Source organism: Marmota monax, unplaced genomic scaffold, assembly GCF_021218885.2.
Source record: "Marmota monax isolate L192 unplaced genomic scaffold, Marmota_monax_Labrador192_F-V1.1 WCK01_AAM20220418_F8-fsc00012, whole genome shotgun sequence".
NCBI lineage: Eukaryota > Metazoa > Chordata > Mammalia > Rodentia > Sciuridae > Marmota > Marmota monax.
Genome location: NW_026695227.1, coordinates 8,725,356 through 8,738,671, shown reverse-complemented (window position 1 = coordinate 8,738,671; position 13,316 = coordinate 8,725,356). Strand labels below are relative to the sequence as shown.

Genomic DNA, 13,316 nt, shown 5'->3' with positions numbered 1-13,316 from the left:
TGGTTTGCTTCTGTAAGTGTAAAGAGAAGGAAAGCTGCCAATCTCATTTTATGAGACCAGGTACAGCATATGAGAAAAAAAAAAAAAAAAAAGGAGGATTCCTTTTGTTTTCTGAGAATAGGTCCAAAAGTAGTAAATGAAACAACAGCTTACCAAATCTAACTGCTTAAATACACATGTCTAGTTATATATGCATATGTCTAGGAGGATTACTCTGTTTTCAATCATGTAAGCAGAATGGAAAACCATCTGCCTTGTCAGCAGTTAATGACATGTTTGCCAAACAAATATTTACTTTGCTATGTACTATGTCCAAGTATTATGCCAAGTGCTTGTATCTCTACTGCCTTTGCATTAACTCTCTGGTGACCCAGCTCAGAAGCAAGAGCACCTAGGAAAAAAGCTAGCCAAGTCAACCTAAGACATTGAGAGGTTTTCATATAATATATGAATGTGCTCAAAGGATTATTTTTATTTGTTCTGGCCACAGCCAGGAACTGAAAGTGATTTAAAAAAAGATTATTAGGACTATTTTTATTTCACCCTTTTTATCATCCTTATCATTTAATTTCTGCATTTTGGATCAACCCCTAAAATTCTAGTAATTCCCACACCTATGTGGCAAGATGCCCTCCCTCCTTGACAAACACACAAGTACACACTAACATGTAATACATATCCTGCCTCCTTTCTAGAGCTGGCCATCTCCCTCTTCTACCTTGATATTTTTCAACTTCCTCCATAAACTAAAAAGCAGAATTGACCTGAACTGTTGGAGGGGTTGAGGTTGTATGTCAATTTTATAGATTTTAGAACCAAGTTTATAGATTTTTTAACTTAAAATTTTATCTATGCTTCTATGTACCATAAAAAAAGGAAAGTAGTAAAGAATAGAAACAACATTTTTTAAAATTTTTTATTTTTTACAGTACTATGGGATTGAACCCAGGGGTGCTCTACCATTCAGTTACATCCCCAGCCCTTTTTATTTTGCAACTGGGTCTTGCTAGGTTGTGGAGACTGGCCTCAAACTTGTGATCTTTCTGCCTTGGCCTCCTGAGTAGCTGCAATTACAGGTGTGCACCACCATCCCTGGCTGAAAGCTCACTTAGAACAGTTTTTTTTTTTTTTTCCCCACTTTGGAATGTATCTATACTGTAATAGTTTTGCCCTTCCAGTTTGTTTCATGTCACCTCAGCATCTAACTGATCAGTGGGTCCTTCACTTGTGGCTGAACTGAACTGAGTTAACACAGGCCGACTCTGCTCTCACTACTGACATTAACAGCTCCATGACCATAGGCACTTCTGAGCCATTCCATTCTCTACACTTCTCAAACTGGAACAATAAGAATGAGAAGATTCAACAAAGAAAAAAATCTATTATAGAGAGGAAAGTCTTTTCAATCAGAAAAAGCATCCTAAAACAAACAAACAACAACAAAAATCCCCAAACCTTTGGATCTTTGAAGGGGCATGACTTGATGATTATCTTCTTTAGTAGCCAAAATGCCCAGGTGAAAAGGATTATGAATATTACCAAATATTATTATTTACCTCCCTGTACAAATGAGTATCAACCATGCTTCACTTGTGCTAATAGTTTATGTTAAAAGATGTGAAAATTACATTTATATCAGTGAGTTGACTATATTTATTGCTTTCTCCAGTGCCACTTCATAGTTTTTCTTCCCTATTTCCTTCTCATATCTGCTTCCAGATTATTCAATTTTTTTTTTTTTCAAATTTTCAAAATTTAAAATGTAAAAGCATTTACACTTTCCCTTGTCTCTTGAAAATTTTAAAAGGTGTACTTAGCATTATTATAAAAAATCAGTTTCTAATATTTTCATTAATTATCCTATTACAGTGAACACATTTCTATTTTAACTTTGGTTCCTAGTTTTTTATTATTTATGGATTTATTTAAATAGAGCCATGATAAACATAATTATTTAATAGCAAATGTTAAAATAATTAGCTAAAGAGCAAATTTTTGTATGTGCTAATTATAACAAATACGTAAGTTCTTACTAAATACCATATTAGTCTAAAAGTACAACCGCAGCCCATAAAAGTGATCACCAATCAAAAGCTTTCCTGAGAAATGTAAATAAATTTCTTTATAAAAAGTGTCTGGGACCTCTACAGCACAAGTAGGTTTATTCTAGCAATGTCTTTTGACACAGAATGCAGAACTCTCTATCACATAAAAAAATTACTTTGTAGCACATAAAAGTACAATAAGAAAATTAAACTGAATAATAGACTACAGAATCTGAAAATTTCTTGTACTTGAATACTGGCCATTCTTCACTATCATTTAATGATACATGACTTAGAGAAAAATTGGGAGTTATTTTATCTGTGGAGTCTAATATCGATTCAGACTCAATAAAACTTGGCCAAGACTAATAGTATCACTAACCTGTATTTGAAAATACAACATTCATTTAAATATTCAGTCTGTTGACTAGCTGTTCTTAGTGCTTTCAGTGGCTTCCTTTCTGTAAAAGTTTATTTACATAACTCCTTGACTTTAAGAAATCACTAACAGTTATGTCAATCACTGGCATCCAACCCGGGTGAGCCTTGGGGAAACTGTACTAAGAAAGGTTTATCTCAAGATGCCTTCAAACAATCCTCTCTCATCATTCTCTTCCAACTTCCACAGACTCATCAGCCAGACTTTCTCAAGCGGCCTGGTGTTGTTAAGCTCCTCTTTCTTCTACTCCACTATCCTACATTTTCTGCATTAGTTGCTAATGATTCAATATACTATCACCCACAGCAAATTTGACAGCATTATTCCACAAACCATTTATACTTACAAGGAATATCCCTGTATCCAATTTCCAAAGCATGAAAATAATTCATAAATTCTCTAATTGGAATTTTAAAAGCTTCAAAGAGACCCATATCTTCAAAAAGTCTGTATGATACCTGTAGAACAGAAAGACAAAACCTTGCAAAACATCCCTCAGTGAGTAAGACTTAAGGAGAACAAAGCGTGCATTCCATCAACCATATTAATTTATTACCAATAGAGAAACCACCTGGGAATAATAAATCAAGTTCACATGGAGGACTTTTATGTGCTGAGCCCTTGTAGTTCCTTACAACAAGGGATATGCCACCTAGATTTAAGAGCAAAGACTATGCATACATCCAAAAACCTTCAAAGATCCCTAGTATACACTAAAGTAATGCACTAAGCCAATAAAGTGAGTGGATACTGGTAAACAGGAAATGATGCATACTAAGAGGCTGATTGTATAATGCACACAGTAAGAACTAAAGGGTGAGATAAGCTTTAACTTTGGTGAATTATATTTAATAATGATAATGATGATGATAATAATAATAAGCATCAGCAGAAAGCTTTTCAGAGATAAAGCATTCACAGTTGTGCCCTGGTGAAGAATAAAGGGAAAGAATTACGGGGGAGAACAAAAGGGTAGCTTTGATTAATACACGTGGAGGGAAATAATTTATTATATAATTCATTATGGAAAATGGAGTGTAGCTCTTTTCTTTCACTGATCTTTTCTCTTTGTTCTTCAAATATCTATTTTCCTTCCAGTTGTTTTCACAGTTCTGAGGACTCAAATCAAGTAAATACCTTTGGAAATAATTAGTGCATATGACATGCAAAAGAGAGAGAAAGAAAAAAAAAAACTAATATGAAGTAGAGGTGGCAATGAAGACACACATAGTCATTTATGTGGCAGAATGGAGGACAGAACCATCCCAAATGGCCTTACTCTTTGACTCGAAGTCCTAGTATGGGACAATTTAGGACATGTTCAGAAAGAATTATTCATTCTTTTTATTATCTACAGTCCTTTTTAAAGTTCGTTTGAGATATTACTTCTAAATCTTCAATATATTACTTCATGTTAAATTTTTTCTTACTGTAAGTATGTCTATTCAAATTCACTACTATTCTTTTAATTGTATATTCAGTAGTTATGAATCATATACATTATACCTGTATATATACATATACACAAATACTATAAAATATGTATAAATATATATTTCCAATATATATTTATTGAATGCCTATTATATGCCAATTTTCTATGCCTGTAGTATATATGTATGTGATATTAACATGCAAAATGCATAAACATATATGTATAAACACTTAAATTCACATGCATACACAAATAAAGATCTCCTCTTTCTTGCAGCTTATAGCCTAGCAGAGGAGGACAGGAAGCAATACACATAACAAATATGTTATTACCGTGTCAGAAAGTGGCAAGTCACATGAAGAAAAGAAAAAGAGTAGGTACGGAGAACTGGGAAGGCAGAACAGGTGCATTCAAATATGGTGCTTAGACTGGGCAGAATCACATTCACAAATTGCCTTTTTAGCAAAGAATTGAAGGAGGTGTGGAGTGAGACACATGGATACTTGAAAAAAGTTTTTTCTATGTAAAGCGTCAGTACAAAGACCTGGAGGTATGCTCACTAAGACCCAAGAAACAGTAAGCAGGTTGATGTGCCCAAAACACAGAAACCGAGGACAGGAATAAAATAGAAGTAGGGTGAGACTGGGGCAGGGACTGTCTTAGTGATTTACAGCCAGATAAACCCAGGTAAGCACTTTTAATAAGTGAGGCAAGGAGTTGCCAAAGAGACTGGAGCAGTGAAAAGACTTGTCTTATTTCTAAAAGGAACACCTTGCCTGCATTTGAGGAAAAGATTGGCTGTTACTGTATATGATCTTCAACTCAATTTCTGCTGACTTTTCTTCACTCTGAATGGCAAGGACATTTAACTTTTTCCCTTTTATGTGCAACAACTCTACCTCCTTTCTTTAAAAATGCAGCAGCAGTTTTATTGTACAATATTCCAAAGAATTTCTTCTTTTAGTGATCTCTTCTCCACTACTGCTTAGATGATAATGTTCTTTATTTATGAGTTCAGAATTAACATATGTAAAATTATGAATGGTTGTTTTCAACAGCTTGTCAGTGAAAATTCTTCTGTTTTAAAATCACACTTTAAAATATCCTTGTCTTAATTTTTCATTTTATCTTTCAAATGTTTTTTTTTGTTTATAAGCACCTAAGGGATTTAACTTGCATGTGACTTCAATAGTAGTAGCAGCAATAGCTACACACACACACACACACACACACACACAGCATTAAATGAGGTGCTTGCTTTAAGGAGTTCATACAAATAATTATTTACGTTAAATCAATCATCTAGCACTAATTTCTAATATCTGAAAGCAGAGAAAAATAAGGCACAGAAAGGATGAGTGACTTGTCCAAGATTACATGGCTGAAAGATAAGACCCAGATTTCAAACCACACATTTTGGTTTGAGATTTGTACTCTTAACTGCTTCAAATCCTACCCGCAACCCTCTGCCCTCATACTGGGAAACCAACACTGTTAGAATTGCAAATTAAAGTTTCCTACCATTCCCTTTAAACATTTCAAAGATAAAATGAAAAATTAAGACCAGAGGATATTTTAAAGTATGATTTTAAAACAGGAGAATTTTCAGCAACAAGTTGCTAAAAACAACCATTCATAATTTTATATATGGTAATTCCAAACTCATAAATAAAGAACATTATTGACTGGGTAAATACTGGTAACTGAAAAGAGTAAACTCAATTTCAAAATCTGAAAGATGTCCTTTTAAATTTGTTAGAATAAACATGATAATCTTCATCAAAAGAGAAGCAGTGTATTAAGGCTGAGAAGTTGTTTCCATTGCACACATCTCCTTAAAAATCTTTTGAAGTGAGACTTTCTATGTGTAGTCTCAGCCAAAAGGTGATTCTTTGGAATGTCCATGTTAATTCATTTCAGCTGTCCTTACATCACACTAGTGGGGGCGGGGAGGGAGGAAGATGGAAAGAAGAAAAAGAAGAAGCGTTTCCTGTAATCAAAGTTTCATGATTTTTGTACTTGTAAACTCAGGAACAAAAAAACCATAAAGTTCTACTTAGCAAGGCAAAGGAATCTGCACTTTCTCAAAGTTCAGTGTTTTTGCAAACTGGGACAGTAGTAACTGATGTAAATTCTGATAAAAAGATACATTAATGAATTTTGTTGAAATCTACATGTTAATTACCCGGAATCTTTCTAATCTCTAGTGGTATCTTTGACACTTGAAAACTACTTTGTCAGGGTGGCTGGGAGCTCAGTGGTAAAGCATGTGCTTAGTTATGTGCAAGACCTTCAGCACTGTAAAAAAAGGAAAGCCCTTGAACAATATTGGTCAAGTTCAAACCTCCTATGTTCCCAGCTCTGAGAACTTTAAGCACCTGCACTGATGTTCAGTATGCTGTCACAAATGTTATAAAACTGACTGCTGTAATAACCATTTGTCTACTTGTCAAACTCCCACTTTGGAGAATTTGAAGATATAATAAATTAATATGTTTTACAAGTTGCTGAGAAAAACCTGAATGTAAAAGAGCCTGAGGCTCTGATATGAATAAACCTACATATTTACTCTATGACTCTGAAACATCCTCTTTTAAGCCTTAGTTTCTTCTTCTGTAAAATAGAGATTTTTTAAAAAAAAATCCTGCACCAATTTGATTCAATTTGATTCAAGAGTTTGTATCAAACACCAAATGATGCAAATGTTGTCTCCATAGCTGGGAACACAATCTCCAGCAAAAAAGAGAAAGATGACTTCTTACACCTCTGCCATACCTTGTGGCAACATTATAGGAAGGACCCCTCACTCAGGGTTGGAACTGCAATCGGTTTCAGAAAATGGAATACAAAATGTCCTGGGAGTTATAAGGCTACGGTGGACCAGATGAAAAAGCTGTCCTTGAACCTGACCTCAAGATAAAGGAGCACAGAAGACATTGCTGAGCACTCAGGAGAAAGGAAATTGATGGAAGGGACATACAACTCCCAGGAAAAGCCAAGGACTGCCATGAAGTCCCCGACACCTTCACGGTCAGGGTCCAGGAGAAGCCACAGCTGCACATTGCATAGACTGGAATCATTTTGAGTTTCTAGTCCATCTATGAGTCCAGCACACCCCTTCTGCATGCACCCAATTGATCTGCCATTATTTTGACACCTCTTCCCTACTAGATTGTGAATTCCATCAGGGCAAGGAAAAGTTTCTCTTCCTGATGACTAGATTAGTTCTCTGTACAAAGTTTATTTATTATATATATATATATATAAATAAAATAAGCTGATAAATTACTGAATCATGCCCTTTCATTGTGTATATTTTGGTAGGTATTTGATACTTCATCAAATTCATTACTTTGTTTTGGTTTTTGAAACAAACCTGTCCAAATTCTTAATTTCTGTGTGTTTTCTTTCTCCCTCAGCAAAACAAACATTTATTTGGGAAACTTCAAAAGTAGTATACCTTAAAGGAAACAATACTAAAATATTTGTTATACAATACCATTACACCTTCAATATTTCTTGTGATAAAGGTGTTTTTGATGTTCAAATACAGAGAACTACATTCGATGTATTTCTTACATCTTTATTTTTTATTTTTATGTGGTGCTAAGGTTTGAACCCAGAGCCCTATGCATGCCAGTCGAGCATGTTACCACTTGAGCCACATCCCCAGCCCTCAATAGATATTTTCTTTGAGGGCTTGATCATCTATTATTTTGCTTAATTCTATGAATTTTATCAATGTGTCCATCTTGCTTATGATTCCCCACCCTCCTTCCCCTAATTCATCTTTAAAAGGTACATAAAACTTTAATTGTAGAATATGGTATTCTGCTCAATGGAAGTTCCAATTTCTTTTGTTAGCCCACTGCCATAGACGCAACAGATTGTGGTGTCCTCAAACTTCCTTTGTCAGAGCTGGGTGCTGTGGCATATCCCAGCAGCTGGAGAGACTGAGGTAGGAGAACTGAAAGTTCAAGTCAGCCTCAGCAACTCATGAGCCCCTCTCTCTAAATAAAATATAAACAAACAGGTTGGGAATGTGACTCAGTGATTAAGCACACTTGGGTTCAATCCCTGGTACCAGAAAAAACAAACCAACAAACAGAAATACTTCCTTTGTCCATATAATTCCTACCCACAGATGTCAAGAAAATACAATGCTTTCAGCAACTGAAGGATTGTGTGGCTGATATTCAAAGTCATATGTGTGAATAAATAATCTTACCTGACTAAGGATACGGCCACATTTTCTTCCTATATTTTCCACTAAATCAAAAATTGGAAAATTCCAACTATTGAGCTGCTCCATAATTGAGTCCAAGTTCTCCATGACTAGAGGTTCAGGAGCAAGAATTGGTTTGTCCTATAATGAAGGTTAAATTATTTTAATGATATGAAGATTTCTACAACACAATTCATGCTTTGGTGAATCCCATTAACAACTGAGTTATCTGAAACAACTAGCCTAAAACTTCACAGTGAATCTTAAAGACAACAATGACAAATCAAGATGGGTAAAACACTAGCCCCAGAGTGAAGAGAAAAGCATCTAATGCGGTTTTGGACTGTGAATCTTATATTGTGAGGTGCCTGCCTGTCCCTGCTCCATATCACACCTGCAAAACATGGATGATTCTTTCACAAGTCAAAGTAATTGCTTTTGTGTCTACTGCAAGGTTCTTTGATAAAGATTCAATGACTTCAGAATACTCTGAAATTTTATACAAACATATCTCTTTCTACACTTGTATAAATTTTTATGGGATAAGGGTTGCTGGCTTATACTGGACTCTCAAAAGAAACCCATGAGTGGGGAGGGGGCACTAATCACCCCGATTTTAATTAATTGAATATACATAGCAATGCTTCAAATCAGCATTAATCCTGTAGAATACCAATCCCTGCATTTTTAAAGTATTTTAATTTAAATATGTGACCTACTATTTGCTGAGGAAATGCACTATATAAACGAAAAGACATTTTGTGACTTGACCCTATTCAGGGAAGTCATAAGCATACATTTACTGCCGTCTCCCCAAGAAAAGAAACATAAGGAAAATGCTATTTTACCTGAAAATTTGACTCTAAAATATAAGTGGTAAATATAGGAAAAAAATGATGATAATGTGACAACCAATTATTTTCTAGCATTTGCTGTCTCCCGCAAATTAATCTGACTCAAATATGCTTCCAACCTTCTTATATAAATCTCTTCAAACACACAAAATAAGTCATCATTTAAGGATCTCTTAGCAAGTGTCAATATAAATCTTCCTTACTAGAACAAGGAAAATAAATAGCAGCTTTCTTCTAAAATCAAGGAGGTGCTAAAGGAAAAAAAAAAAAAAACAGCAGATGTACTAAGAAAATCTCTTCTGTATTTCCTCATTTCTTTATAAAATATTTAACTGAATGACATAATTCATTTTTCCTGTGCTGATTTAGACTACTTGATTGGGTATGAAATCTCTAGAATTATTTATAAAGATAAATGCTTTGCACTTTTTACCACCAAATATTACAACCATGAAGAGATCAATAGGCTCAGCTGGAGAAATTGTACTGATACAGAAGGGTAGGGCCACAACATGTGGGGTCCAAATGAGATGCATCTATAAATCTAATGATTCAGGGAACTATTTCTAAGCCAATCTCCTCTGTAACTGAAGCCAGTTTCTCAAGTAAATGGATGAGTTGAGTGATAAGGAGCTACCAGGAATATCATGGCCTCTGGAGTGTAGGTGCCACAAGCTGATGTTTTCCTCAGTGGCTCTGTTGGGCATTCGGCCTCATCTTCATTCTGTACAATGTCGCTGCTGTCACTGTTGTTATTGGTTTCATAATCAGAGGTAACTTGGGCAGTGTCATCTGCAGTGAAAAGAGAACAGCTTACCATGGGACCTGCAATGGGGGAAGGGGTCTCATGTAACAAAATTTCCTAAGATTCATCTCCATATGCCATAACATTTAGGGGAATATTATTTTCAGGTACTCACATACCAGGATCATAAAGTAAGAAAAGGACAGGTTTTACCCCAATAAAATAGATAGGAAATATAATCTGTGATTTATGTGACATTCAATAATCCCTCAATAATATTTTTTAGATCAGTACTTTGTATTTTTAAAAAATCCTCTGACTTTATATTTCAGTTTCCTCTTTTTTTTCTCCCAATACAGTAAACCACTAAGTAGCTAACTGATACACTAATTCTAGAATGGTGACTCAGGTGGGAGAAATTGAGCTGCACGCCTAGGAATGGTGGACAGAGCATGAAGCAACGGTATGTGGTTAGGCGCATGGCAGACCCTATGTATCCAATCTTGTTTCTTAGGAGGCTTTGGCTTCCTTCCTCCACTGCCACAAACTGTACTGATAGAATGACTAACCAGAAAATACCAAGTATCTAGAGGACGTGCTCCTGGGGCAAAGAGACCAATAATTTTCTAGGAGCTGAATGAAGTTTACTAAGTGCTTGCTACATGCTAGGTACCGCTCATAGCATTTGATTTGTACAAACACATTTAATTTTCTCAACAATCCCATGGGGCAAGTATAGGATTGTATTATTATTATCTCTACTTTTCAGATATGAATCAGAGGAACAGAAAAAATTAGTAAATTGCTTACGCTCACAGTCAATAAATTCTGCCACTAGAATTTGAGTTCGGGAAATCTGATTCTATATAGAGTTTATATACTTGGTTTTTGATTAAGTCTAGCTTTGGTTTCTTTTGTGATTTCCCTGGTCTATAAAATCTCTGTCTTCCCCAAAATCACAAAGATTTGTTCCTGTTTTATTCCTGAAGCTTTATCATTTTCAGCTTTTAAGTTTAGGTCTGTGCTCCACTTAAAAAATATTTTTATATGGTGTGAGATAAAAGGTAAAGTTCATTTTCCTCCCAAACACATTTGGATTGCTTGACATCTTTGTAGAAAAATCAAATGACCATGCAGGTATGGGTCTAATTTGATGATTTTTGGTTTAGTCCATTTGATATGCTTGCTGACTCTTGGGTCAGTACCACACTGTCTTGATGACTGTAGCTTAAGTCTTGAAGTCAAGGGAAATGTACCTCCCTCAAGCTTTGTTCTCCTTTGTCAAGATTGCTTTATGTATTCTAGGTTTGTTGTGTGTCTTTATACATATACTAACTGATTTTTTCTTAAATTGCAAGTGAATAATGACTGTTGTTCTAGAGCCTGAACTAGTCAGAAATATATTTACAGAATTTTCCCAAGGACTCATCTTTCTTCTTTCCCATGCATCTGCTTTCATGTTAAAATTAGATACTGTATGAATCTTGTCTTAAAATAAAAAAATCAAAAGGGCTGGGCATGTGGCTGAGTGACTAAGTTCCCCTGGGTTCAATCCCTGGTACTAAAAAAGAAAACTTAGGTACAGTATGAAAATGTAATTGACAAGGTTCAATTCCAGAATCTATAGAAAAAATGAAGAAGCCACATTCAAGAGATCACAAAGGTGAAATATTTCCCTTATTCTATCAGCCCCCAGTAGAATTAGAGGAAGATCAGGAACACACGTAAAGTATTCTGAGTCCTCATAGTGCTCCACAAGCACTTCACAGAGTATTTTCCACTGGTTTCTCCTTGCCTATGCCTCTTCCCCTTTGTATATAGCACAATATTATCATAGAAAAATTACATCACTCAATATTTATTGAGTGGCTACCAAGAAATGCTGGAACAGATAGCTGATAATTATGAGATAGCTTTATTACCCTAAAGTCTACAATTCATAGACATTTCCAACTTTGTGTACTTTTAGGACTGTATGAACAAAAATAAAAAATAATCATTATAGTAATTACCAGCAAACACTAACTACTTATGGTGAACCAGATGCTATAATAAGTAATAAATGTTTCATCTCCATTAATTAATTTCTTAGTCCTTTGTGGTAGGTACTATTGGTATTCTAGTATTCTGCAGTTAAGGAACTAGATCTAGATTATCAGCAAGCAGGTTGCAGAATCGGGGTATGAACCAGGCTGCAATACCCGTCTTCTTATCCTCTCCATAATACCTCCTCAAGGAAAACCCACTTTAAGTTTACAGTGAGAAAAGGAGGGTAATTTCTCAGGGTCTGCGATGGTATTCTCTAAAGAGAACCTACAGTGAATGACTCTCCAATGTACAAAGCAGGAGAAACAAAATAGCATTTTTTATGTAGTTTTAATTACTATGTAAAACAGAATCTCACTTAAAAAAAAAAACCACACAATTTGTATAGCAACATTATGGACAGCTTAGCACCAAAACTTTACCATAATTAAATCTGTATAGTAGAGTTATGAATAATTTTGATTTTCTTTCTTGTCTTTTTAAATTTACAAATAAAAAAAAATCAGGAAAATGGGTTATCTTTTGGATCAGAAAAAGAAATGAAGTAAGATAATTCCCATTTTGTGGAAAAGGATCCAAAACGATGATTTACCTGTTCTGCTTGGTGTCAGAGTGGTTGTGCCAGCTCTCTCCAGGGGCCCATCAGCAGGATTCCCTTGGGAATATGGTCTGCCACAGCTGAGAAATATTGGAACAGTCATAAGTATATCTTTCTCTTTTCAAAATACCAAACATATACACAATCTTTGTGTACACTGAGATAGACACAGGGCTGAGGATATAGCTCAGTGGCAGAGCTCTTGCCTAGTATGTTCTAGGCCTTGGCTTTAATCCCCAGTACCACAGAACAAAAGACAGACATCTACAATAACATTTCTTTACTTTTACTTATTTGTCATGGAAAAATTCATTTTGTTTTATACATGGATGCTAACAGGCAGTCTACTGCTTTTGTTTTTGTGAGAGAATAATAAACAGAGGGATTAGAAATTTTATCTGCCTCCCATTCTCCTTCTCTCTACAGTCTAGACCATATTTGAGGTAAAACTGTGGTAAAATTTTGTTACATTATTTGGAGAAAACTGGGATAGGCTGCCAACTGTTTATAGCAGTGATTCTGCGGAGGCTGATTTGTATTTGGTCAAAAATATATTCTCCAATGGAATATCTTTGTACCTGCTTAAAAATTTCAGTATTAGATTTATTTTTACAGATACTTTAAGAAAGCATGTATTTTTATTTTTGCCAAAAAAATGAAAGTGAATTCATTTTTAAGAACAATCGGTAACCTGTTTAGACTCTAAGGAAATGAACCAAGAGATAAACACTTTGGTGATGAGTGAATGTATGGTTGACTAGATGTGGTGCTGGTTGAGAAAGATGGACCAGGGCTGTACCATGTGGGTGACCAAGAACATCAAAAATACTTGGGAGGTGAATGGTGCCCCTCAGCAGAAGGCATTGAAAAATGTGGGATATACATTTTTCTTTTCTCAACAACTTTCTTGCTTTATTAGTTAAAAAGTA

At 35.1% G+C, this 13,316-nt stretch overlaps 1 protein-coding gene across 2 annotated transcripts in view; it reads right to left on the bottom strand.

Annotated features, from left to right (window-relative positions):
- The window catches only part of Pde3a (phosphodiesterase 3A), a 316,815-nt gene that overhangs the window by 23,099 nt on the left and 280,400 nt on the right, over positions 1-13,316 (bottom strand). For both annotated transcript variants that reach the window (XM_046435730.2, XM_046435731.2), the window contains 4 exons: positions 12,382-12,467; positions 9,636-9,790; positions 8,148-8,285; positions 2,831-2,942 (listed from right to left, as the gene is read on the bottom strand). In XM_046435730.2, coding sequence (XP_046291686.1) covers positions 2,831-2,942; positions 8,148-8,285; positions 9,636-9,790; positions 12,382-12,467 — 491 coding nt within the window. The remainder of the gene's footprint in view (positions 1-2,830; positions 2,943-8,147; positions 8,286-9,635; positions 9,791-12,381; positions 12,468-13,316) is intronic.